Below are 26,777 nucleotides of genomic sequence, written 5' to 3'. Positions count from 1 at the left end.
ATGTAGGAAACAATACAACAGATTTTAATACTAATAATAATAGTAATAATAATAAAATAAAAATTCGTTCAAATTCGTTCATCTGATTTCAATTATGTAGGAAACAATACAACAGATTTTAATACTAATAATAATAGTAATAATAATAAAATAAAAATTCGTTCAAATTCGTTCATCTGATTTGGTAAAAATGTATTTTTATTACAAGTTTCAAATTTTGTGAAGAATGAACATAAAATTTGTGTATTGTGTATTTAGACAAAATTTCTGAAATTAGCTTTATTATTTAGTAGGAGAGCTACCCACAGACGTCAAAAGTAACCCGATCCACCCATTTCTATGTACCATTCGCACGACGTTTACAACCAATTTAGCCCTCCCACGACGCCCATTTCGATTTTTATTTCGCCGGTTTCCCATTTCAGTGTCGATCTGGCGGCATCCGGAGCAGCAATGATCCGCTTTGTCTTCCACTCGTGCAATTAGCGCCATCCCGGATCGAAACGGTGATCATGCGAACCATCGCAGCATCCCAGCTCCCAATTCACTTCACACCTACCACCTAAACTGTGTTTATGCGTTGAAATGTCCGTCTTAAACAACCCGTACGCAAAAATGAATTTTCCTTGAACATCATCCCGCTTAAGAAAGCAAACAAATTTCGCAATATGTGGTCGTCGTGAACGCGCTGGTGATGTATGTGGTGATAAGGGCCATTTTCGTGTTGCTCATGTAAGTTGTCGATAATTAGTTGATGGTTTGTTGGTTTTGGAGTGGTTTTATGGTGATTATGATCGGTGATGCGATTGATAACTGGCAGAGTGCCGGTTTTGCCAGGTTTGGACGGGTTTATTAGGGACAATTATTGCTCGTTTCCGGGCGGGCTGCGTATAAACACGCCAGAAATAACTAAATTATATTGTTTTTGTTTTGGAAAAGACATAAAATGCATTCGAACAGACGCGAACAATGAGTAAATATTTATGGCAGGTTTTATGATTGGGTTCGATAACTGTGGCGTGGCTTTTATTTTGGGACCGCAGGTGGGAATGGGGCGCTGTCTGAACTCGTTATTTTTGATTAATTGGGTGCCGGAATTACAAGCTATTTTAAAATTATACTTGCCAACTTTACCGTCCTAAATTTATATATGTAAAAATCTTGTAATGAAATACGTCACAATAAGGAAGCTTTTTTTTAATGGAAAATACAGTTTATTATAACACAACAAATGCTCAACAAATGACGTAATTTTTGTCCAGTAATTTTTTTGTGTCAAACTTTTTCTTTCAAGGTTTTTGGAAGTTGGTCTATGGGTATAAATGACGTTGATAGCGGGTCCTTTGAAAACTTGCAGTGGAATTTGCTTTTTGAAAAGTAAAAAATTCTGACACTTGCTTTCAGCTTAGATTTTTATTCAATTTGTATGTAGTTACTTTCCTACTTTATTTGGACGAAATATGGCCACAGTACAACTAATAATTATATTATAATACACAAAGAAACTTTTTATTCTAAAGGATCAATTAATTTCCCCGGCGCCTCCACCATTCTGGTCAAAATTTTTTACTTTATTTTTGTTAACGTTTCAAATTACGCAGAAGTCTGTACTGAACCTTCGTATTTTGGCCAGAATGTTCTCAATAGTAATTTCAAATTCTGAAACTCTTTCTTTCGCCGCATTCCCATTCTTATTTATTTTTGTTATATTTATAGTATTGTCTTGGTTATTTTAAAATACAGGTAGAAGTTTGAAATTTATTAGACTTGTTCATTAACAACATACAAAGAAATATATAAATTTGGTTTTTCGGGAATGACATCAAGTTTTTTTTATTTTTTGACTGCATGAAAATATTTTTTTATTGTAATCGAGTCCATCGGGCGATTTGCTGCTTTCATGTTTTGTTGACGTTTCATAATATCTAGAGTACGAAAAAATTGGTTTCTCGTTTCCATCTGTCTGTTGTTTGACCGTTTTCTAAGGACTATCGATTAAATGTAAACAAGTGTGTTTTCGTAATGTAATGCGTTCGAATCATAGACAGTGGCGAGTATGAGTGAATAAACTCTGATATATTAATGAATTTAGAAAAACAAGCTCTACAAGAATTCTTAAAAAATACAATTCGTAGATTCCAAATTCTGAAATTCTGGAGTCCATATTCCAAACTCTGTGAATCCCAAAAGCCTTACAAAAATAGTACTATACTGGTAAATCTGGAAGCCTGAAGTCTTAAATTTTAAAAACCACAATTTTTTAATACCAAATTCGGAAATTTTAAAGGTATAGTTATCATGTCTACAACCCTAAATCCTAAAAATTGAATTCCGAAATTCGGAATTCTGAAATTCTGGAATCCATATTCCAAAAACCTTAAATCCCAAAACTCCGAATCACAAATCAGGAATATTGCAATTCTGAATGCTGAAATCCTGAATACTATGATCCTAAAATTTGGACTTCTGGCAATGGGAAAATTTAGATGGTACTGGAATATCCATTCAAGTCCTGAATTTTAATACCTGTAATACGAATTCTTAAATTTTAGAAACCACAATCTTGGAATTCCAAATTTGGAAATTTTAAAGCTGTTCAGATGTTATTATGCCTCAAATCCTAAAAATTTCATTCCCAAATTCGGAAGTCTGAAATTCTGGAGTCAATATTCCAAAAACCTTGAATCCTAAAACGCCGAATCACAAAACAAAAATATTGAAGTTCTGAATTCTGAAATCCGGAAATTTGGAATCCTGGCAATCTGAACCCCTAGATGGTACTGCAAGTTTTGAGTTTTATTACCTGAAACACGAAAATGCAAAATCCTTAAAAAAATTAATACACTTCTGCTAAATCTAGAAGCCTGAAACCTTAAATTTTAAAGAATCTTGGAATTCCTAATTCGGAAACTTTAAAGGTGTCATTCCTTATGTTATATCGCATTGAATTCCCGAATTCCAAATTCTGAAATTCTGGAGTTCATATTTCAAAAACCTTGAATCCTAAAGGACGGAATCACAAATCAGAAATATTGAAATACTGAATTCTGAAATCCTGAATACTGTAGTCCTAAAATATGGAATTCTGGCAATCTGAAACGCTAGATGATACTGGATTATACATTTAAGTCTTGAATTTTAATACCTGAAGTATAAAATTGCAAAATCCTAAAAAAAATATATTTTTTTTGGATTAATTTTTAATTTTTTGAGGGTTCTAGATTTAGCAGTATAGTATTATTATTATATATACTGCTAAATCTAGAAACCTGAAATTTTAGATTTTAAAAACCACAATCTTGGAATTCCAAATTCGGAAATTTTGAATGTGAAGTTCCTGATGTTATCTTGCCTCCAATCCTAATTCCTAAAAATATTGAATTACCAAATTCCGAATTTTGAAATTCTGGAATCCTTATTCCAAAAACCTTATATCCTAAAACTGCGAATCACAAACAGAAATATTGAAATTCTGAAATTCTGAATACTATGATCCTAAAATTTGGAATCCTGGCAATCTAAACCCTTTGTTGCTCCTGTAATATCCATTCAAGTCTTGAATTTTAATACCATCTTGGACTTCTAAATTCGGAAATTTTAAAAGTGTAACTCCTCATGTTATTTTGCCTCTAATCCTAAATCCTAAAAATTGAATTCCCAAATTCCAAATTCTGAAATTCTGGAGTCCATGTTCCAAAAACCTTGAATCCTAAAACGCCAAATCACAAAACATAAATTTTGAAATGCTGAATTCTATGATCCTAAAATTTGGAATTATGGCAATTTGAAACCCTACCTAGATGGTACTGGAATATTCATTGAATTTTAATACCTCTAATACGAAATTCTAAAATCCTTAAAAAAATTAATACTTTACTGCTAAATATAGAAGCCTGAAATCTTAAATTTTAAAAACCACAATCTTGGAATTTTGAGGGTGTAGTTCCTGATATTATCACGCCTCCCAATCGTAAATCCTAAAAATTGAATCCCCAAATTAGGAATTCTGAAATTCTGGAGTTCATATTCCAAAAACCTTGAATCACAAAACATAAATATTGAAATTGTGAATTCTGAAATCCTGGATACTGTGATCCTAAAATTTGGAATTCTGGAAATCTGAAACCCTAGATAGTACTGAAATATCTATTCAAGTCTTAAATTTTAATACCTATAATACGAAATTCAAAAATCCTTAAAAAAAAATTAATACTCTACTGCTAAATCTACAAGCCTGAAATCTTAATTTTAAAATCCACAATCTTGGAGTTCTAAATTCGAAAATTTTAAAGGTGTAGTTCCTCATGTTATCTTGCCTCTAATCCTAATTCCTAAAAATATTGAATTACCAAATTCCGAATTTTGAAATTCTGGGATCCTTATTCCAAAAACCTTAAATCCTAAAACGGCGAATCACAAATCAGAAATATTGAAATTCTGAAATCCTGAATACTATGATCGTAAAATTTGGAATCCTAGCAATCTACAACCCTAGTTGATCCTGTAATATCCATTCAAGTGTTGGATTTTAATACCATCTTGGAGTTCTAAATTCGGAAATTGAAAGGTGTAGTTCCTCATGTTATCTTGCCTCTATTCCTAAATCCTAAAAATTGAATTCTCAAATTCCAAATTCTGAAATTCTGGAGTCCATGTTCTAAAAACCTTGAATCCTAAAACGCCAAAACACAAAACATGAATATTGCAATGCTGAATTCTATGATCCTAAAATCCTGACAATCTGAATCCTTAGATGGTACTGGAATATCCATTTAAGTCTTGAATTTTATTACCTGAAATATAAAATTGCAAAATCCTTAAAGAAAATTAATACTATACTGCTAAATCTAGAAACCAGAAATCTTTAATTCTAAAAACCACAATCTTGGAATTCCAAATTCGGAAATTTTAAAGGTGTAGTTCTTGATGTTATCTTACCTCTAAAGATAACTCCTTAAAATTATACTCCCAAATTCGGAATTCTAAAATTCTGGAATCCATATTCTAAAAACCTTGAATCACAAAACATAAATGTTGAAATTGTGAATTTGAAATCCTGGATACTGTGATCCTAAAATTTGGAATTCTGGAAATCTGAAACCCTAGATGGTACTGGAATATCTATTCAAGTCTTAAATTTTAATACCTATAATACGAAATTCTAAAATCCTTAAAAAAAAATAATACTCTACTGCTAAATCTAGAAGCCTGAAATCTTAATTTTAAAATCCACAATCTTGGTGTTCCAAATTCGGAAATTTTAAAGGTGCAGTTCCTGATGTTACCTTGCCTCTAATTCTAAATCCTAAAAATTGAATTCCCAAATTCCAAATTCTGGAGTCTATGTTCCAAAAACCTTGAATCCTAAAACACCAAATCACAAAACATAAATATTGAAATTCTGAAATCCTGAATACTATGATCCTAAAATTTGGAATCCTGGCAATCTGAAGCCCTAGATGGTACTGCAAGTTTTGAATTTTATTACCTGGAATTGCAAAATCCTTAAAAAAATTAATACTATTCTGCTAAATCTAGAAGCCTGAAATCTTAAATTTTAAAATCCACAATCTTGGAGTTCTAAATTCCTTAATTTTAAAGGTGTCGTTCGTGATGTTATCTTGCCTCTAATACTAAATCCTAAAAATTGAATTCCTAAATTCCAAATTCTGAAATTCTGGAGTCCATGTTCCAAAAGCCTTGAATCCTAAAACGCCAAATCACAAAACATAAATATTGAAATTCTGGAATCCTGAATCCTATGATCCTAAAATTTGAAATCCTGCCAATCTGAAGCCCTAGATGGTACTGGAATATCCATTCAAGTCTTGATTTTTGAAATTTCAAAATAATTAAAAAAAATAATATAAATCTAGAAGCCTAAAATCTTAAATTTGAAAAACAACAATCATGGATCCAAACTCGGAAATTTTTGTAGTTCCTGATGTTATCTTGCCTCCAATCCTAAATCCTAAAAATTGAATTCCAAAATTTGGAATTCTGAAAAGAATAATAAAATGCATTTTGCCTTATTGTTTCAAACTCAGCTGGAAAATGTATACAAAGTTATTTATTTTGGCGAGTAGTTTTCACATTAACTCATCCCGAAGTATCAACAGTTTGTTTTTTGTTTGTGGCCATCTCTTTTCAAACATTTCGTTCCGTTTCTTTGTTTTAAGATCTTGAAATTGTCATAAATATTTTGGTAAACGAAAGAAATACAGACATTGTTTTTTTGATATGAGAGAATTATCAAGTTTTTTTTTATATTATTATTTATGATAACCCCTATAACTTAAAATAAATGTAAAGTTAAAGACGCATTTTCTGGAAAATCGGTGAATCATTCTTGATTTAATCAATGCAATAAATTGCCTCATTTCGATTTTGCATCGATACAACGCATTATTCTAAGAAACCATACGCTCGAACCAGTCCAAACACTCCAAATTTTCCCCTTTTCTGACCACCTGTTCTCAGCTCTAGTTCCAGACAATATTAACCAGAAAATGCCCTCTTCGTGACGTCACAACCATGACTGATAAAGCCGTATCCACCGAAGATCTCTGCATTGATGTACCTCGAAACGCCAGTTTAGAGGCGCTTCGCCTCGAAGCCGTCATCAAGACTCTCATAGAAAACAAAGTAGAAACATTAAAAAACGCCAAACGCAAATCCTCAAGCATCACTTCCAGCCCGAAGAGCCTCTTCAACAAACTCCGAGGCACTTCAACATCGACAGTGTCTTCAAAAGACAAAGACGAAATCGTATCGATCCACTCGCCACTACCCAAACGACACGAAGTCAGTCGAAGACGCGACGGGAAACGCACAGGTAACCGCTTCCTCCATGCAGCCACACGTCTAGCTCGCTTTCCAGATCACCGCAAACGAAGAATACACCACCACTCGTCACCCAGACGCGCCAGGAAGTCGCACAAACCCCATGAACGCACCCTTCAGTTCAGCGACGAAGACGGTAACGAAAATTACGGGTTCTTGCACAGGGAAGCCATGTTGACGTGCGCGGAGAATTGCTGCTGTCGGCAAAACCCCAACGAAATGTGAGTTTTACGACGGTGTTAAGAAATGCGTTCATTACGATATTCGTAGACAAATCCACGTCGATAGCGACTTCATTTCGCTCAATCTCGAAGATTACAACAGTCTTGATCCTGAGGAGGTTGCTGCCATGAGTACGGTCAAGAGGGCTCAGAGGAAGAAGAGGCGGCGTCGGAAACACCAAAGGAGCCAGATGAAGATGACAGCGGTGGCAGTGCAGGTCAATGATTTGAAGGACTTGGATGACGATGAGTTGTCTCAAAGGGCTCGGATGACCATTGTTCTTACTGCCTTTTTGTTGCTATTTATGTGCCTGCTGCTGGTGGGGATTACCCTTAGGATGGCTCCGCTTATAGATGATATGGGTAAGGCTAATTGTCTCCATAACCTAGTGTTGCACTAGTATCATACAGCTTTTCCTGCTCGTGTTTCGAGTTCTATCGATTCTGATTTCGTATTCTTTAGCTTCTAAATTCTTTAGTAAGGCGCTGCTCATCCGCACTTACAAGGAAATTGGTCGATTTTTCGTGCGCTTGTATTTTTCTTTGAATTCGAGGAAACAGGATAAATAAATAATGTCCCTTTACTGGCCGTTTGTAACGAGTGAATAGTTCTTTTTTTTGAGACGGTGTAGCATACGTTTTTATGTGAGTAATAAATAATAAAAATAGATCCAACAGAATTGCGAATCCGGTATCGGTTCCAGCGCTTAATATATCATTCATGTCAAGTTTCAATGGTGTCTAGAATTCCGTCTGAAGTGCCACGAATATATTAACTAAAGCGAATAGAAACCTACTTTTATAATTTATCTAAGAAGTTGGACTTGTTTGTTTGTGCCCCAGGTGCGTCTAAATAACGGTATTTTTTTGACATACGGTGTATCTAATAAGATCAAGAGAGGCGGACGTAATGCTCTCGTATTCGTCTTCTTTTAAATAAACTTCTTAGTAATATATACAGCAGGTAATTACCCATAAATCTTGTAGTTTACAAATTACTGTCGTCTCCGTCCTTATTCTTAGTCAGTTCCAGTTAACTGAAAAATTTGCGTTTATTTATTCTTTGAGAATAAAACGAATAATGCAGTGACGTGCATCCAGTGTGCTGTCACAATAAGCTTGACGTATAGGAGCAGAGAGGTGACAACTTGAGATTTGGGACAAAATGCTCCTTAAGTGTCGTCGCTTTCAGTGTATACTTTAAACATACCTACACACTGAAATAAATTTAGGTTTAGCGTCACGGTAACATTTATTATATTACTGTTCAACGAAAATTCTTCTATACACAAATTTTAATAATAGATAGCAAAATAAAAGTCAGTTTGTGCTGACGTAAAGAAAAAATTCAAAGTGTAGTAATTATTTAATTAACTGAAGCAGTTGGCATGAATGAACGTCAAATAACTGTCAAAGTACAAACTCAGACTGGCCAACATTGTAAAAAATCCATGAGCTGAACGTGGTAAAAATGAATATTAAAAAATATGTAAAAATAACGACAAAAATTTAACAATTTTCAAGCGAGATTTTGACGTCATCGAGACTTATGTCATTTTTTCTCGACATTCCATAACTCCTATAGTATGAATAAGTTGGTCTCCCGTTTACGCATGTCTGTCGTCTGTGAGCGGTTTTATTCTGTACTAAAATTTTTGATGTATTATTTTTATTTTGATGCTAAAACGCTAACCAAAAATTGTGTGATCGCTCCCACCAAAAGTCTGATGACGTCATCTCAAAATTTTGCAAAGTGGTTCTTGTGTAAATCTTATAATATAACGTATTTACTTCTTTCTATTATGCAGAGAAAAAAAATTTGTTGCCCTATTTTCATCGTTTTTTGTATTTTTTAAACCTTTTTTTTAACTTTTTTTGCTTCTTCGTTTTATTCGCCCTATTTAAGTGTCCTTTTTGTCGTTTTTTGTGCCTTTATTGCATTTTTTGTCGCTTTTTTCCTCACTTATTTGTCTTTTGTCTTGTTGTTTTTCTTTGGTGAGGTTTTCATTATTTTTTGTTTTTACTTTTTTCAATCCCTATTTTGTCGTCTTTTTGTAGTTTTATTTTGGTTACTTTTCTCCCTCCCGATTTTTATTAGCTTTTTATGAATTTTTCTGTCATTGTTCTTATATTTTTTGGCAGTACGATTTGAGGTTGTCACAGACATGATAAATCGCTAATCAAAAATGATCTGTTTATCCCTTCAAAAGACTGGATGACGTCATCTCATAATTTAGCTGTATCAATCCTAGATAAAATGCAGAAAGTGGGTCTACATTTGTGGTTTATCATTGAATTTATATTTTCTATCTCCTTTTTTGTTGTCACATTTTTTATTCTTTCTTTGTTGCCTTTTTTCCTCATTTTTTTGACTTTTTTGTGGTCGCGTTTATTGGTTGTATTTTTCTGGTCTTTCATTTAGTCGCACTTTATTGTGGACTTTTTTGGTGCTTTGTCAATTTTCTTCTAGTTTTTTTCCTTTTTTGTTTGCTTTTTATGGCCTTTTTCTGTAGCATTGTTTTTGCCCCTTTTGTTATGGTTTTGCTTCTGTTTTTACCCTTTTTTAGATATTTCGTCTTTTTGTCGCCTTTTTTGTTAATTTTCATATATTTTTTTCACTTTTTTTTTATTTTCACCATTTTGTCCCTTGTTTTTGAACACCACGATACTTAAAAATATGTTTTTCATTTCTTGTAATGAAATAAGGGTCCTCTTGATTCACGCCTAATACAAAAAATCATCACACTTGAGATAGGACGGGTGGGCGGGCTAAAATGTTGACTTTTTTTGATATGTATTATCTTCCTTTCACAACATGAAACTTACAACATGTTTAAAATGGAAAATTTGTATAAAGAAATATCCATTTTCCAGTTAGGCTTCGCCCCATATGTATATTAAGAAAAAGAAAAAGCAAAATATAAGCCCTGCCCGCCCACCCGATTTCCATTCTGATGATTTTTTATTCATCGTGAGCTGCGGGGTGGAACTTAATTGCAAAATTCATGTTTCTTTACAAAAATTTATGAATTTAAACGTGTTTTAAGTTTCCAAGAATAAAAAGAATCATACGAATGTAAACGGGGTGGGTGGGCGGGGCAAATATTTTGCCTTTTTTTCTTAATATACACAGTATTCTTTGAACACCACGACTCAAAAACATGTTTTTATTTTCTTGTAAAGAAATAAGGGTTTTTCAGTTAAGCTCCGTCCCCTTGGTTCACGCCTAATAAAAAAAATCGTCACAATTGAGATAGGGCGGGTGGGCGGGCCAAAATTATGTCTTTTTGTTTTAATATGTATAGACTTCTTTTCACAATATGAAAGTTAAAATATGTTTAAAATGGAAAATTTGTGTAAAGAAATATCGATTTTCCAATTAGGCTTCGCACCACAATTCCAAAATCCAGATTTCCTTGAAAAATATACCATTTTAACCGTATTTTAAGTTTCTTGTTATGAAAAGGTGGCTATGTATATTAAGAAAACAAAGGCAAAATAGAAGCCCCGCCCACCAACCCGATCTCAATTCTGATGACTTTTTTATTCGGCGTGACTCGAGGAATTGTGAATTGTGAAATCCTTCTTTTTCTACGAGAAATTACCATGTGAAATATGTTCTTAAGTAATCGTGTTATATAAAGAAAACTAAATGTATTAATTTAAAAAAAAAACCAAAGAACAAGCTCTCTCGATCTCAATTGTGATGAATTTTTCATTCGTTGCCAGACCGACGAACGAAGCCTAATTCCAAAATCCAAATTTCCTTAAAAAAATTTACAATTTTAAACGTGCTTTAAGTTTCTAAGAATAAAAGAATCATCACAATTGAGATGGGGTGGGTGGGCGGGGTTAATATTTTGCCGTTTTTTCTTGATATGCATTGTGTTCTTTGAATACCACGATACTCAAAAATATGTTTTTAGTTTCTTGTAAAGAAATAAGGATTTTGCAGTTAAGCTCTGTCCTCTTGATTCACGCCTAATACAAAAAATCATCACAATTGAGATAGGGCGGGTGGGCGGGCTAACATTTTGCTTTTTTTTTAATATGTATTATCTTCCTTTCACAACATGAAACTTAAAACATGTTTAAAATGGAAAATTTGTATAAAGAAATATCCATTTTCCACTTTGGTTTCGCCCCATAAATGCAAAATCCATATTTCCTTGTAAAAATCTACCATTTTAACCATGTTTTAAGTTTCTTGTTATGAAAGGATGACTATGTATATTAAGAAAAAGAAAAAGCAAAATATAAGCCCCGCCCACCCACCCGATTTCAATTCTGATGACTTTTTTGTTCGGCGTGACTCGAGGAATTGTGAATTGTGAGATCCATATTTTCTTACCAGAAATTACCATGTTCTTTTTTGATAGCTTTTCTCTGTGGCCTTTTATGTCGTCATCTTTGTCGATTGTTTTACTTTTTTGTCGCTTTTTTCGCCTTTTTGTCGTTTTTTTTATTTCTTTATCTAAGTTTTCTGTCCAATTTTTACGTCTGTTTTTTGGTCGTTTTATTGTTGCCTTTTTCCAACATTTGTCTTTATCTTTTTGTCGTCATTTTTTCGCAGATTTTGTTGCTGTTTTGTTTTTTCCACGCATTTGTTTATGCTTTTGTGTCCTTTTGTTAGTCGCATTTTTTTACCCTCACTTACTTGTTCTCGCATTTTTTTGTCTGTTTCTCTGTTTTTTTTAATCTCTTTTTTCACATTTTTTGTTGCCTTTTTTTGTCTATTTAGTGGCTATTTTGTACCTCACAATTTTAGGTACTATGAATCTACATTTGGGGTTTATTTATCTCCTTATTTTTGCGTTCTTTCGTCTTTTTTGTTGCCATTTTCCTCTTTTTTTACTTTTGTTGTTTCTGTTTTGTAGCTTTTTTGTTCGCATTTTTTATAGAATTTTTTTGGTCACTTTTTTGGTCCCTATCTAAATCGCATTTTTCCGTCTTTTCTTTGTCACCTTTCTTGTGGAATTTGTTGTTTTTTTCCCGTTTTTAAGATTTTTTCTGCCATGTTTTTTGTCGCATTTTTTTTAACTTTTTGTCCCTTTTTTGTCGTCCATTTTTATCGCTTTTTCTTGATCTTTTTTGCTCCTTCGGTTCATTCGCCCTATTTAGGTATCTTTTATTGCTTGCTTGATGCTTTTTTGTGGTTTTTTGTCTTTTTTGATTTTTTTTGTCGTTTTTTTCCTCATTTTTTGTCCTTTGTTTGTCCTGTTGTTTTCTTTTGATGAGGCTTTTCATTATCTTTTGTGTTTCAACACCCATTTTGTCGCTTTTTTGTAGTTTTTTTATTACTTTTCTCCCATTTTGTCTTTTTTTGTTTCCTTATTATGGCTTTTTTTCTGCACCGTTGCCAGATTTTTTGTTGCTTTTTTCGGTCTTTTTTCGAAGGTATTTCTTATCCCTTTATTTTGATCGCCGTTTTTTTTCTTACTTTTTTAACGGTTTTTTGTGTCGTGTTTTTGTTGCAATTTTTTTTGTTGCTGTTTTTTGTTATCTTTCCTTTCCGTTTTTTGTCTATTTTGTTCTTGTTTATTTGTGTTGCTCTTTTTTCGCTTTTTACCCATTTTGGCCTTTTTTCTTGGTTGCTTTTTCCCTCCATTCTTTTGTCAGTTTTTTTTATTGTTTTTTGTGTCGCCTTTGGTATAGATTTTTGGTGGCCTTTTTGCCGCCTTTTTGTCGCGTTTTGTCATCCCTTTTTGTTTTAATCGCCTTTTTTGTGTTGTTTCCTTTGGTAGCTTTTTTTGTCAGCTTTTTGTGTCGTCTTTTCTGTTTCATTATTTAAATGGCACTTTTTATCTTCTGTGGAATTTTTAGGTCTTTTTTGTCGTTTTCGTTTTCTCCTTTTTTGTTGCCGCCCTTTTTGTCAATTTATTCAGTCGCTATTTTGTTACCTTTTTTCTATCGGTTTCTTCGTTCTTTTTCATCCGTTATTATTGTTGTTTTCGGCCCTTTTCCGACATTTGTCTTTATATTTTTGTCGTCATTTTTCTCGCAGATTTTGTTACCTTTTTAGTTTTTTTCTCGCAGATTTTGTTACCTTTTTGTTTTTTTTTTGCGCATTTCTTTGTTTTTGTATCTTTTTATCAACTGGCATTTTTTTTACCCTCACTTTCTTATTCTCGTATTTTTTGTTTTTTGTCTTTTTTAATCCCTTTTTTCATATTTTCTTGGTTGCTCTTTTTTTCTATGTAGTCGCTAGTTTGTACCTTTCTTCAACCTTTTTTTTGTAACGTCTTTTTACCAGTTAATTTTATATTTTTCACTGTAATGTGTAACGTTCTGAGGTTGTCGTAAACATAGGAAAGAGCTAATCATAATTAATCTGTTCATCCCTTCTAAAAATTTTATGACGTCACCTCACAATTTTGCTGGATGAATCCTATCCGAAATATAAAAAATAGGCTCTTACGTGTTTTTTGATGCAATTTTTCTCATTTTTTTTTACTTTACGTTTTTTGTTCCTTTTTGGTGACCTTGCTTTTGCTTCTTTTGGCGTCTTTTTGTCAGTTTTTTGTGTCGTCTTCTTTTTTGTTGTTTTTTTGTTGTTTTTCCCTCCCGGTTTTTATTCCCTTTTTTTCTTGAATTTTCTGTCGATTTTTTGGTCGCACTTTTTATAAACTTTTTTGATCACGTTTTTCGGTTCCTATTTAAATGCCGTTTTTTCATTCTTTTTCTCTTTTTTTGTCATTTTTCTTCAATTTTTTTTGTATTTTTTTTTGTTTCCCTTTTTATTATTATTATTATTATTATTATTATTCTTATATATTCGACAGGGCGAACCCCATTTATGGAATATATTTTTTAAGACTGTTGCGTTTTTTGTTACATTTTTTGTGGCCTTTTTGAAGCATTTTTGTCGTATTTTTTGTTCCTTAATGTTAATCACCATTTTTATATTTTTTTGTGTAGTCATTTTTTGTTGCATTTTTTTTTTGTTGATTGAAAATCACCCTACTTGAAAAAAACAAGAGTATCGTAAGCATGGTAAATCGCTAATGAAAATTATTTGTTGATCCCTCCAAAAACCTGATGCCGTCATTTTAAAATTTTGCTGGATAAAGCTGTGCTGTGCAAAATACTTAGTGAATTTTAATGCTTATGATTTTTTTTGTCAAGTTGGCAACATGTTTAAGATTTTATGATCAGTGATACCATACCTAATTGTTAGATTGACATTTATGACACTATGTCAGAACTGCCACCTTCTCAACACCTGTGTTAGGCGCGTTCGTGCTAAAAATGACAATTGTGAACTGACATATTAGCATTGCTGTCAATAATTCAGAATTGCCAAGACATAAATTTGCTTCAGTCATTAATAGTCACCCGGTGTTGTCTACAGATGTAGTTTATCTATGCATTCCTAACTATTTAGAAATGTTTATACAGGTGGCTCAAAAAAATTAGTGAATGGAACAATTTATTTTATTAAGAGAGAAAAGTTCTGTCTAAATAATTTTAGGCAAATGTTTTTAGATTGAATTGCATTGAAAATTGAGTTATATAAACTCCAGAACTAAACAATACACACAATTTTTGATAACTTCCACTTAAAAAAGTTTACGTCATCAAGTTTTTGGAAGGAATAAAGAGAAAAATCTCGATTAGCATGCTCGCGATAACCTTAAAAACCCTATAAAATGGTCAATAGAGAGAACTGACAGACGGAAATGGCAGACCTATTTTTTGACATTCTACCCTAATACCACACTATTTTATGATGAAAATAAAAATTTATCGAGCGCTCATTACTGGTTGTCGACCAGCCGACCCCCCAATTGAAAAGGATGTTTAATTTCTCCACTGTTTACCACCCCGCACTCCTCCAACCTGTTAAAACTGCCAGATCCGCACCATATTTCTCTTTCGTTCGCCTCTCCCAACCCGCGTCTCGGTATTAATAGACTCCATAAGCACTCTCACCAACCCGCAGTATTCGCACACCTCCGTGCCTGCACACAATGTCCATTCCTCCCGACCCTCCGCTCGACTTCCCGGAGATCGACTGCCTCATCGACGACGTCCCCTCGACCCTGCCCAAGGCCCGCGTCACCTCCTCCCTGGACGACATCCGCGCCTGGACGTCCGCCCCCCCGAAGCGGCCCCACCGCAACAGCTGCCAGATCAGCGCGTTCGAGGCGCCCCGACGCAAGAGCAGCGCCTCGAACCGGAGGAGCAGCGTCGCGTCCTCGCGGAGGCACAAAACGTCCTCGGCCACCACCAGGAAGTGGCTCTCGCCCGAGCAGAAGGCGCGGGAGCGGAAGAGGCGCAGGACGGTGTACATAGTAGTGGGGACGTTTCTTTTTATTCTGTTTTCGTGTGTTCTGGTGGTGATTGTCACGCTGACGCACCAGTCGGAATGGGGGAGGAGGAACAGCACGGTGGCGAGGTATTACACGTTCGCGCCGCCGGCGGACGTGGAGCTGAAGACGCTGAGGCCGACGGCGGGAGAGGAGGTTTACACCGGTAGGAGATGGGGACCCAAATTTTAGTTTTTCGTTTAATTTCATACCTTTTTTTTTTAATCAAAATTGGATTTTTTGAAATTTTGGGGAAATTTGTGGTGGTTTGTACGACAAGTGTCAAATTGTAGCATTTGGAGTTACAATTTTCACAATAATAAAATTATTATTAACAATGAATGATGCTGAAGACAGTCTTATGTCCTTCGAAATACGGGAAAAATATCTTTTCGTTATTTTGACACTTATTTTGTTTATCTTCAACGATTACCAATCTTGAAAACATAAATTACACCATTAAGAAACTTAATTAAGTTATTAGAGCACTCAGTTTGGGTGCCTTAAAATTTGGTTATAAACCCAAATTAACACATTTTTGTAGTGACAGTTCTGAATTGTTGGCAGCAATGTTACCATGTCAGTCCACTGTTGTCAATTTTAAGATGGGGACGCGTAACAAACGTGACGAGAAGAGGGCAGAACTCAGGATTTCAACATTTCAAATTGACAATTAAATATGACATCGCCTTCATAGAATTTTAAAAATGTTGCCAACCTGACAAAAAACTCGTAAACATTAATAGTCATCCGGTGTATTAAAAAAGAAGTTTTATAAGACGTTGATCAAGTCAGGTCAGGACAAGTCAAGTCAGGTCATTTTAGAGTTGGAATGCCAAAATTAGACAACCAGTCATCAAACAAGTTTTTTAAGAGATGAGTGCTCCAAAATATTTTATGAAATGTGTATTTTATGCTATTTTTTTACTTAGCACCTTTTTTCTATTTTTAAATAAAAACTGTATTATTGAAACTTTGGGGAATTTTGTGGTGATTGGTACGACAAATGTCAAATTGTAGCATTTGGCGTTTAAATGTTCACAATAATCAAATTATTAGTAACGATGCTGAAGACAAATTCTCCGAAATACCAGAAAAATATCATTTCGTTATTTTGACGTTTATTTTGTTTATTTTTAACGACTAGATACCAATTTTGAAAACATAAATTACCCCAATTTTATTACGGAACGTAACTGAGTTATTAGAGCACTCTGTTTGAGTACTTTAAAAATTCGGTTATAAACGCGAAGAGTTGGTGACCATTAATGATTGAAAAACATTTTTGTAGTGGCAATTCTGAATTGTTGGCAGCAATGTTACCATGTCAATTCACTGTTGTCAATTTTAACATGAGGACGCGTAACAAACGTGATGAGGAACTGACAGGCACCTAAAATTTCAAACTGACAATTAGATATGCCATCGTAAAATTTCAAATATGTCGCGAACCTGACAAATAAATCACAAACATTATTAGTCACTTGGCATATTAAAAAACAAGTTTCATATGACGTTGGTCAGGTCAGGTTATTTTAGAGTTGGAAAAATTTGACAACCAGTCGTCAGACAAATTTTGTAAGGGATGAATGCTGTAAAATGTCTTATGAAATGTGTATTTTATGCTACTTTTGTACTTCACATTTTTTTTCCAATTTTGAATGAAAATTAGAGTTATTAAAGTTTTGGGGAATTTTGTGATGGTTGGTACGACAAATGTCAAATTGTAGCATTTGGAGTTACAATTTTTACAATAATAAAATTATTATTAACAATGAATGATGCTGAAGACAATCTTATATCCCTCGAAATACGGGAAAAATATCTTTTCTTTATTTTGACACTTATTTTGTTTATCTTCAACGATTACCAATCTTGAAAACATAAATTACATCAGTACGAAACTTAATTAAGTTATTAGAGCACTCAGTTTGGGAGCCTTAAAATTTTGGTTATAAACGCGAATTAGAAAATACTACCACATGATTATTAATGATTGAAGCACACTTTTGTAGTGACAGTTCTGAATTGTTGGCAGCAATGTTGCCATGTCAGTTCACAGTTGTCAATTTTAACATGAAGGCGCGTAACAAACGTGATGAGAAAAAGGCAGACACTCAGAATTTCAACATTTCAAATTGACAATTAAATATGCCATCGCCATCATAGAATTATAAAAATGTTGCCAACCTGACAAAAAATTCGTAAACATTAATAGTCATCCAGTGTATTAAACAAGACGTTTTATAAGACGTTGATCAGGTCAGGTTAAGACAAGTCAAGTCAAGTCATTTTAGAATTGGAATGCCAAAATTAGACAACCAGTCGTCAGACAAGTTTTTTAAGAGATGAGTGCTGTAAAATGTCTTATGAAATGTGTCTTTTATGCTATTTTTTTACTTGGCACCTTTTTTCTATTTTTAAATAAAAACTGGATTATTGAAACTTTGGGGAATTTTGTGGTGGTTGGTACGACAAATGTCAAATTGTAGCATTTGACGTTTAAATGTTCACAATAATCAAATTATTATTAACGATGCTGAAGACAAATTCTCCGAAATACCAGAAAAATATCATTTCGTTATTTTGACGTTTAATTTGTTTATCTTTAACGACTAGATACCAATTTTGAAAACATAAATTACCCCAATTTTATTACGAAACGTAATTGATTTATTAGAGCACTCTGTTTGAGTACTTGAAAAATTCGGTTATAAACTCGAAGTAGTTGGTGACCATTAATGATTGAAAAAAAATTTTGTAATGGCAATTCTGAATTGTTGGCAGCAATGTTACCATGTCAGTTGACTGTTGTCAATTTTAAGATGAGGACGCGTAACAAACGTGATGAGGAATTGACAGGCACCTAAAATTTCAAACTGACAATTAGATATGCCATCATAAAATTTCAAATTTGTTGCCAACCTGACAAATAAATCACAAACATTATTAGTCACTTGGTATATTAAAAAACAAGTTTCAAATGACGTTGGTCAGGTCAGATCAGGTCATTTTAGAGTTGGAAAAATTTGACAACCAATCGTCAGCGAAATTTTGTAAGGGATGAATGCTGTAAAATGTCTTATGAAATGTGTAATTTATGCTACTTTTGTACTTCACATCTTTTTTCCAATTTTGAATAAAAATTAGAGTTATTAAAGTTTTGGGGAATTTTGTGGTGGTTGGCACGACAAATGTCAAATTGTAGCATTTGGAGTTACAATTTTCACAATAATAAAATTATTATTAACAATGAATGATGCTGAAGACAATCTTACGTCCCTCGAAATACGGGAAAAACATCTTTTTGTTATTTTGACACTTACTTTGCTTATCTTCAACGATTACCAATCTTGAAAACATAAATTACACCAGTACGAAACTTAATTAAGTTATTAGAGCATTCAGTTTGGGTGCCTTAAAATTTTGGTTATAAACACGAATTAGAAACTATTACCACATGATTATTAATGATTGAAGCACACTTTTGTTGTGACAGTTCTGAATTGTTGGCAGCAATGTTGCCATGTCAGTTCACAGTTGTCAATTTTAACATGAAGGCGCGTAACAAACGTGATGAGAAGAGGGCAGACACTCAGGATTTCAACATTTCAAATTGACAATTAAATATGACGTCGCCATCATAGAATTTTAAAAATGTTGCCAACCTGACAAAAAACTCGTAAACATTAATAGTCATCCGGTATATTACAAAAGAAGTTTTATAAGACGTTGATTAAGTCAGGTCAGGACAAGTCAAGTCAGGCCATTTTAGAGAAGGAATGCCAAAAGTAGACAACCAGTCGTTAGACAAGTTTTTTAAGAGATGAGTGCTATAAAATGTCTTATGAAATGTCTATTTTATGCTATTTTTTTACTTAGCACCTTTTTTCTATTTTTAAATAAAAACTGGATTATTGAAACTTTGGGAATTTTGTGGTGGTTGGTACAACAAATGTCAAATTGTAGCATTTGACGTTTAAATGTTCACAATAATCAAATTATTATTAACGATGCTGAAGACAAATTCTCCGAAATACCAGAAAAATATCATTTCGTTATTTTGACGTTTATTTTGTTTATCTTTAACGACTAGATACCAATTTTGAAAACATAAATTACCCCAATTTTATTACGAAACGTAACTGAGTTATTAGAGCACAGCACTCTGTTTGAGTACTTTAAAAATTCGGTTATAAACGCGAAGAGTTGGTGACCATTAATGATTGAAAAACATTTTTGTAGTGGCAATTCTGAATTGTTGGCAGCAATGTAACCATGTCAGTTCTTGTTGTCAATTTTAAGATGAGGACGCGTAACAAACGTGATGAGGAATCGACAGGCACCCAAAATTTCAAACTGACAATTAGATAGGCCATCCAAAAATTTCAAATATGTTGCCAACCTGACAAATAAATCACAAACATTATTAGTCACTTGGTATTTTAAAAAACAAGTTTCATATGACGTTGGTCAGGTCAGGTCATTTGAATTTAGGTCAGATCAGGTCATTTTAGAGTTGGAAAAATTTGACAACCAGTCGTCAGACAAATTTTGTAAGGGATGAATGCTGTAAAATGTCTTATGAAATGCGTATTTTATGCTACTTTTGTACTTCACATCCTTTTTCCAATTTTGAATAAAAATTAGAGTTATTAAAGTTTTGGGGAATTTTGTGGTGGTTGGCACGACAAATGTCAAATTGTAGTATTTGGAGTTACAATTTTCACAATAATAAAATTATTATTAACAATGAATGATGCTGAAGACAATCTTACGTCCCTCGACATACGGGAAAAACATCTTTTTATTATTTTGACACTTACTTTGTTTCATAGATTTGTTTATCTTCAACGACTACCAATCTTGAAAACATAAACTGCACCAGTACGAAACTTAATTTAAGTTATTAGAGCACTCAGTTTGGGGCCTTAAAATTTTGGTTACAAACGCGAATTAGAAAATACTACCACATGATTATTAATGATTCAAGCACATTTTTGTACTGACAGTTCTGAATTGTTGGCAGCAATGCTGCCATGTCAGTTCACAGTTGTCAATTTTAACATGAAGGCGCGTAGCAAACGTGATGAGAAGAGGGCAGACACTCAGGATTTTAACATTTCAAATTGACAATTAAATATGACATCGCCATCAGAGAATTTTAAAAATGTTGCCAACCTGACAAAAAACTCGTAAACATTAATAGTCATCCGGTATATTAAAAAAGAAGTTTTATAAGACGTTGATCAAGTCAGGTCAGGACAAGTCAAGTCAGGTCATTTTAGAGTTGGAATGCCAAAGTTAGACAACCAGTCGTCAGACAAGTTTTTTAAGAGATGAATGCTATAAAATGTCTTATGAAATGTCTATTTTATGCTATTTTTTTACTTGGCACCTTTTTTCTATTTTTAAATAAAAACTGGATTATTGAAACTTTGGGGAATTTTGTGGTGGTTGGTACTACAAATGTCAAATTATTGCATTTGGCGTTTAAATGTTCACAATAATCAAATTATTATTAACGATGCTGAAGACAAATTCTCCGAAATACCAGAAAAATATCATTTCGTTATTTTGACGTTTATTTTGTTTATCTTTAACGACTAGATACCAATTTTGAAAACATAAATTACCCCAATTTTATTACGAAACGTAACTGAGTTATTAGAGCACTCTGTTTGAGTACTTTAAAAATTCGGTTATAAACGCGAAGTAGTTGGTGACCATTAATGATTGAAACAAAATTTTTGTAGTGGCAATTCTGAATTGTTGGCAGCAATGTTACCATGTCAGTTCACTGTTGTCAGTTTTAAGATGAGGACGCGTAACAAACGTGATGAGGAATGGACAGGCACCCAAAATTTCAAACTGACAATTAGATATGCCATCATAAAATTTCAAATATGTTGCCAACCTGACAAATAAATCACAAACATTATTAGTCACTTGGCATATTAAAAAACAAGTTTCATATGACGTTGGTCAGGTCAGGTCATTTGATTTTAGGTCAGATCAGGTCATTTTAAAGTTGGAAAAATTTGACAACCAGTCGTCAGACAAATTTTGTAAGGGATGAATGCTGTAAAATGTCTTATGAAATGTGTATTTTATGCTACTTTTGTACTTCACATCTTTTTCCAATTTTGAATTAAAATTAGAGTTATTAATGTTTTGGGGAATTTTGTGGTGGTTGGCACGACAAATGTCAAATTGTAGCATTTGGAGTTACAATTTTCACAATAATAAAACTATTATTAACAATGAATGATGCTGAAGACAATCTTACGTCCCTCGAAATACGGGAAAAACATCTTTTTGTTATTTTGACACTTACTTTGTTTATCTTCAACGATTACCAATCTTGAAAACATAAATTACACCAGTACGAAACTTAATTAAGTTATTAGAGCACTCAGTTTGGGAGCCTTAAAATTTTGGTTATAAACACGAATTAGAAACAACTACCACATGATTATTAATGATTGAAGCACACTTTTTTAGTGACAGTTCTGAATTGTTGGCAGCAATGTTGCCATATTAGTTCACACTTGTCAATTTTAACATGAAGGCGCGTAACAAACGTGATGAGAAGAGGGCAGACACTCAGGATTTCATCATTTCAAATTGACAATTAGATATGTCATCGCCATCATAGAATTTTAAAAATGTTGCCAACCTGACAAAAAACTCGTAAACATTAATAGTCATCCGGTATATTAAAAAAGAAGTTTTATAATACGTTGATCAAGTCAGGTCAGGACAAGTCAAGTCAGGTCATTTTAGAGTTGGAATGCCAAAATTAGACAACCAGTCGTCAGACAAGTTTTTTAAGAGATGAATGCTATAAAATGTCTTATGAAATGTCCATTTTATGCAATTTTGTTACTTAGCACCTTTTTTCTATTTTTAAATATAAACTGTATTATTGAAACTTTGGGGAATTTTGTGGTGGTTGGTACGACGAATGTTAAATTGTAGCATTTGACGTTTAAATGTTCACAATAATCAAATTATTATTAACGATGCTGAAGACAAATTCTCCGAAATACCAGAAAAATATCATTTCGTTATTTTGACGTTTATTTTGTTTGTCTTTAACGACTAGATACCAATTTTGAAAACATAAATTACCCCAATTTTATTACGAAACGTAATTGATTTATTAGAGCATTCTGTTTGAGTACTTGAAAAATTCGGTTATAAACGCGAAGTAGTTGGTGACCATTAATGATTGAAAAAAAATTTTGTCAGTGGCAATTCTGAATTGTTGGCAGCAATGTTACCATGTCAGTTCACTGTTGTCAATTTTAAGACGAGGACGCGTAACAAACGTGATGAGGAATTGACAGGCACCTAAAATTTCAAACTGACAATTAGATATGCCATCATAAAATCTCAAATAAAGTCGCGATCTTTTCTATGGAACCACTCCCTAGTGTAAATTTTCAAAATTTGTTTAGTGTAAGTGGCCTTGACGGGTTTCTGGGGGAAAACATATGTGTCAAAAATTTGACAGGTTAGATGGCCCCATTGTCAATGTAGATATTTTATTTTAATAAATAGATGAACAGAACATACAGTCTGCGCGGGATACAGTGCGGCATAAATGAGGGCAACCGAAACATTCGTGTTGTGCTAGTTTCGATTGCCATATCAACTACCGCTACCAACCGCGTTCGACGTAAAGTACTGGATGACAGGGCTACCAACTTGACTTTTTATCGAGTGGTTCCGTAGAAATGACCGCTACTGTATGTCGCCAACCTGACAAATAAATCACAAACATTATTAGTCACTTGGCATATTAAAAAACAAGCTTCATATGACGTTGGTCAGGTCAGGTCATTTGAATTTAGGTCAGATCAGGTCATTTTAGAGTTGGAAAAATTTGACAACCAGTCGTCAGACAAATTTTGTAAGGGATGAATGCTGTAAAATGTCTTATGAAATGCGTATTTTATGCTACTTTTGTACTTCACATCCTTTTTCCAATTTTGAATAAAAATTAGAGTTATTAAAGTTTTGGTGTATTTTGTGGTGGTTGGCACGACAAATGTCAAATTGTAGCATTTGGAGTTACAATTTTCACAATAATAAAATTATTATTAACAATGAATGGTGCTGAAGACAATCTTACGTCCCTCGAAATACGGGAAAAACATCTTTTTGTTATTTTGACACTTACTTTGTTTATCTTCAACGATTACCAATCTTGAAAACATAAATTACACCAGTACGAAACTTAATTAAGTTATTAGAGCACTCAGTTTGGGAGCCTTAAAATTTTGGTTATAAACATGAATTAGAAACTACTACCACATGATTATTAATGATTGAAGCACACTTTTGTAGTGACAGTTCTGAATTGTTGGCAGCAATGTTGCCATATTAGTTCACACTTGTCAATTTTAACATGAAGGCGCGTAACAAACGTGATGAGAAGAGGGCAGACACTCAGGATTTCAACATTTCAAACTGACAATTAAATATGACATCGCCATCATAGAATTTTAAAAATGTTGCCAACCTGACAAAAAACTCGTAAACATTAATAGTCATCCGGTATATTAAAAAAGAAGTTTTATAAGACGTTGATCAAGTCAGCTCAGGACAAGTCAAGTCAGGTCATTTTAGAGTTGGAATGCCAAAATTAGACAACCAGTCGTCAGACAAGTTTTTAAGAGATGAATGCTATAAAATGTCTCATGAAATGTCTATTTTATGCAATTTTTTTACTTAGCACCTTTTTTCTATTTTTAAATAAAAACTGGATTATTGAAACTTTGGGGAATTTTGTGGTGGTTGGTACGACAAATGTCAAATTGTAGCATTTGACGTTTAAATGTTCACAATAATCAAATTATTATTAACGATGCTGAAGACAAATTCTCCGAAATACCAGAAAAATATCATTTCGTTATTTTGACGTTTATTTTGTTTAACTTTAAGGACTAGATACCAATTTTGAAAACATAAATTACCCCAATTTTATTACGAAACGTAATTGAGTTATTAGAGCACTCTGTTTGAGTACTTGAAAAATTCGGTTATAAACGCAAAGTAGTTGGTGACCATTAATGATTGAAAAAAATTTTTTTAGTGGCAATTCTGAATTGTTGGCAGCAATGTTACCATGTCAGTTCACTGTTCTCAATTTTAAGATGAGGACGCGTAACAAACGTGATGAGGAATTGACGGGCACCCAAAATTTCAAACTGACAATTAGATATGCCATCATAAAATTTCAAATATTTTGCCAACCTGACAAATAAATCGCAAACATTATTAGTCACTTGGTATATTAAAAAAAAAGTTTGATATGACGTTGGTCAGGTCAGGTCATTTCATTTAGGTCAGATCAGGTCATTTTAGAGTTGGAATCCTAAAATTTGACAACCAGCCCTTGACCATTAATGATTGAAAAAAAAATTTGTAGGGGCAATTCTGAAGTGTTGGCAGCAATGGGTGTGTCATAGGGTGCATTATTATCAGACGAGGTCAAAGTCATTTAATAATAATTTAACTAACCTTGAGACGAGGTCAAGTTTCTGAAACGAGTTTTTAGGAAAAACGAGTGTGACAATGAGTTTATAGAACCCGTTTCTTATACTAGTTTTTCTATTGAGGAAATTTAATACCATTATTAAAAAAAAAATCGTCAAAATAATTATAGTTATTTTGAAAGTCTGAGGTGGCAGCCATTCAAGTTACTGTCAAATACAAATGTCTAGTTTGACTTTAAATTATTTAGTGTGGCACTTACTCTACAATTGCGCTACTGTACGCTACAATACCGTTTCGTTGCTGTTCTAAATAGAACTTCCCTTGCTCCTTACGTATCATCGAACACATCCAGTTTCTTAGAAAAATGATAAAATTTGAATGTGCGAATTTTATTTTAGTTACCGAGCGTTAGCTAGCTAAAAATTAGTAATTTTGGGAAAATAAAAGTATAGTTCGTTGTTAGATTTTAACCTGAATATTTTTGTTTCAGTTCGAAAAGAAAACGAAGAACTAATGAACTCCATGACCGACGAAGACTCAACCAATCATGACAGCCTCCACAACTTAACCGCCTCCGTCCCTAACACTCTAAAATGACTTACTTCCAGCCCCGCCCTGTAATCTATATACCCAAAATTTCTCGGCCAAATTTGGCAGACACTGAAAACTGAATCAAAAGTGCAATAATAAAAACTGAAATATCAAAAGAAAAAGACTGAAATCCCACCAATTAAAATAAATACGACTGTCAGGCTCAAATTTGGTCCTCTATACAGCTACTACCCTATTGTATAAGAGATTGTTGATTCGTGTTATAAATGGATGCTCGGCACAACGGCTGTTGACAGTCGGATCAGCATCACCGATATTGTCGCTCAGTATCGTCAATTAGCTGAAAAATGTGTTAATATTTTTATTTTGACAATTGGGAAGTCGGATACGTGTGTTTAAAGTATTCAGAAACAAACGTTTTTATAAAGGAGATGTTACGATGTCAAATTGTGAATGTTAGGTTTATTTAGTAAGTCATGGCAGGGTATATACGAAGACTAACCTTAAAGTAATAAACACTGCAATAGCGATTAAAAATAAAATTTGTTTAGATTAAATGAAATAGTTTACACACACCGTTCGAGGGATCCTACACCATCAAGTTAGAGATTAGTTCTAGTTTTAATATGTTAAAAGGAAAATTAAATGACAATCACATAAATCCTAGGAGCTGTTACGTCATTGGCTATCACTTGACAAAACTCAAATTCGTGATATTCGTTGCTAATCCAAACTTTCGCCGAAAATAAACGACGCTCCAGGGGCGACTCGTGTGAGAAACGACGCAGCGCCATATATCCGTCTCTCTCTGTCAACGGTGCTGCGTGTTGAATAAGCTGTCAATATCACGACCTTGAAAACAATTATCACGAATGACGTAACAATAAACACGAAACTAAAAACACTTTTTAAAATAAGAACTTTTTAAAAAACGAATAATTTTGTATTTAGATTTTTATTCATGTTAAATGTGATACCTAAACCCTCCATATCGCACAATGTCACATGTTTATGGGTTTTAGAGTTGTTGACGTAATAACAATTATCAACGTTGTTTGTAAGTAGACAATCAAAAATGACGTAATAAATCGTTAAAATCAGATATATTTGTATTGTTGTTCGGGAAGTGTTGTGTCAATATAATAACAATAACCAAAGGACTACCTAACAGTGATTTGTAATAGGATTTGTTAATAATTTTTAATGTACGTTCAATGTAATTTATTAGAAATAAATTGTTCAAAATGTTAGTTCTTGTTTTCGTTTGCACGCCACTGCGGGTTGAATTATGTGATAAATCACGACGCCGTTTATAAATAAAACTTCCACCACATCCTGCATGTTA

General features: G+C 33.4%; 1 protein-coding gene across 1 annotated transcript; it reads left to right on the top strand.

Annotated features, from left to right (window-relative positions):
• The first annotated feature begins 383 nt into the window (after window positions 1-383).
• Window positions 384-26,682, top strand: LOC135125161 (uncharacterized). Its single transcript, XM_064050536.1, has 5 exons — window positions 384-732; window positions 6,481-6,835; window positions 6,881-7,064; window positions 7,114-7,427; window positions 25,371-26,682. The coding sequence occupies exons 2-5, from the start codon at window positions 6,535-6,537 to the stop codon at window positions 25,475-25,477; spliced, it is 906 nt and encodes a 301-aa protein (XP_063906606.1). The 5' UTR covers window positions 384-732; window positions 6,481-6,534; the 3' UTR covers window positions 25,478-26,682.
• The last annotated feature ends 95 nt before the right edge of the window (window positions 26,683-26,777 follow it).

This window comes from Zophobas morio, unplaced genomic scaffold (genome assembly GCF_036711695.1).
Source record: "Zophobas morio isolate AGI-343-1 ecotype UQ-CSIRO unplaced genomic scaffold, CSIRO_AGI_Zmor_V1 ptg000008l, whole genome shotgun sequence".
In the NCBI taxonomy this organism is placed as follows: Eukaryota; Metazoa; Arthropoda; class Insecta; order Coleoptera; family Tenebrionidae; genus Zophobas; species Zophobas morio.
The sequence above is the reverse complement of the archived record's forward strand: the minus strand, read 5'-3'. Positions and strand labels throughout refer to the sequence as shown.

Excerpts from the sequence above, each read along its gene's own strand:
- LOC135125161 (XM_064050536.1), top strand. The coding sequence starts at position 6,535 with ATGACTGATAAAGCCGTATCCACCGAAGATCTCTGCATTGATGTACCT. Across the intron at positions 6,836-6,880 it reads ACGCGACGGGAAACGCACAG|ATCACCGCAAACGAAGAATA; the intron begins GTAACCGCTTCC and ends CTCGCTTTCCAG. Across the intron at positions 7,428-25,370 it reads TCCGCTTATAGATGATATGG|TTCGAAAAGAAAACGAAGAA; the intron begins GTAAGGCTAATT and ends TTTTTGTTTCAG.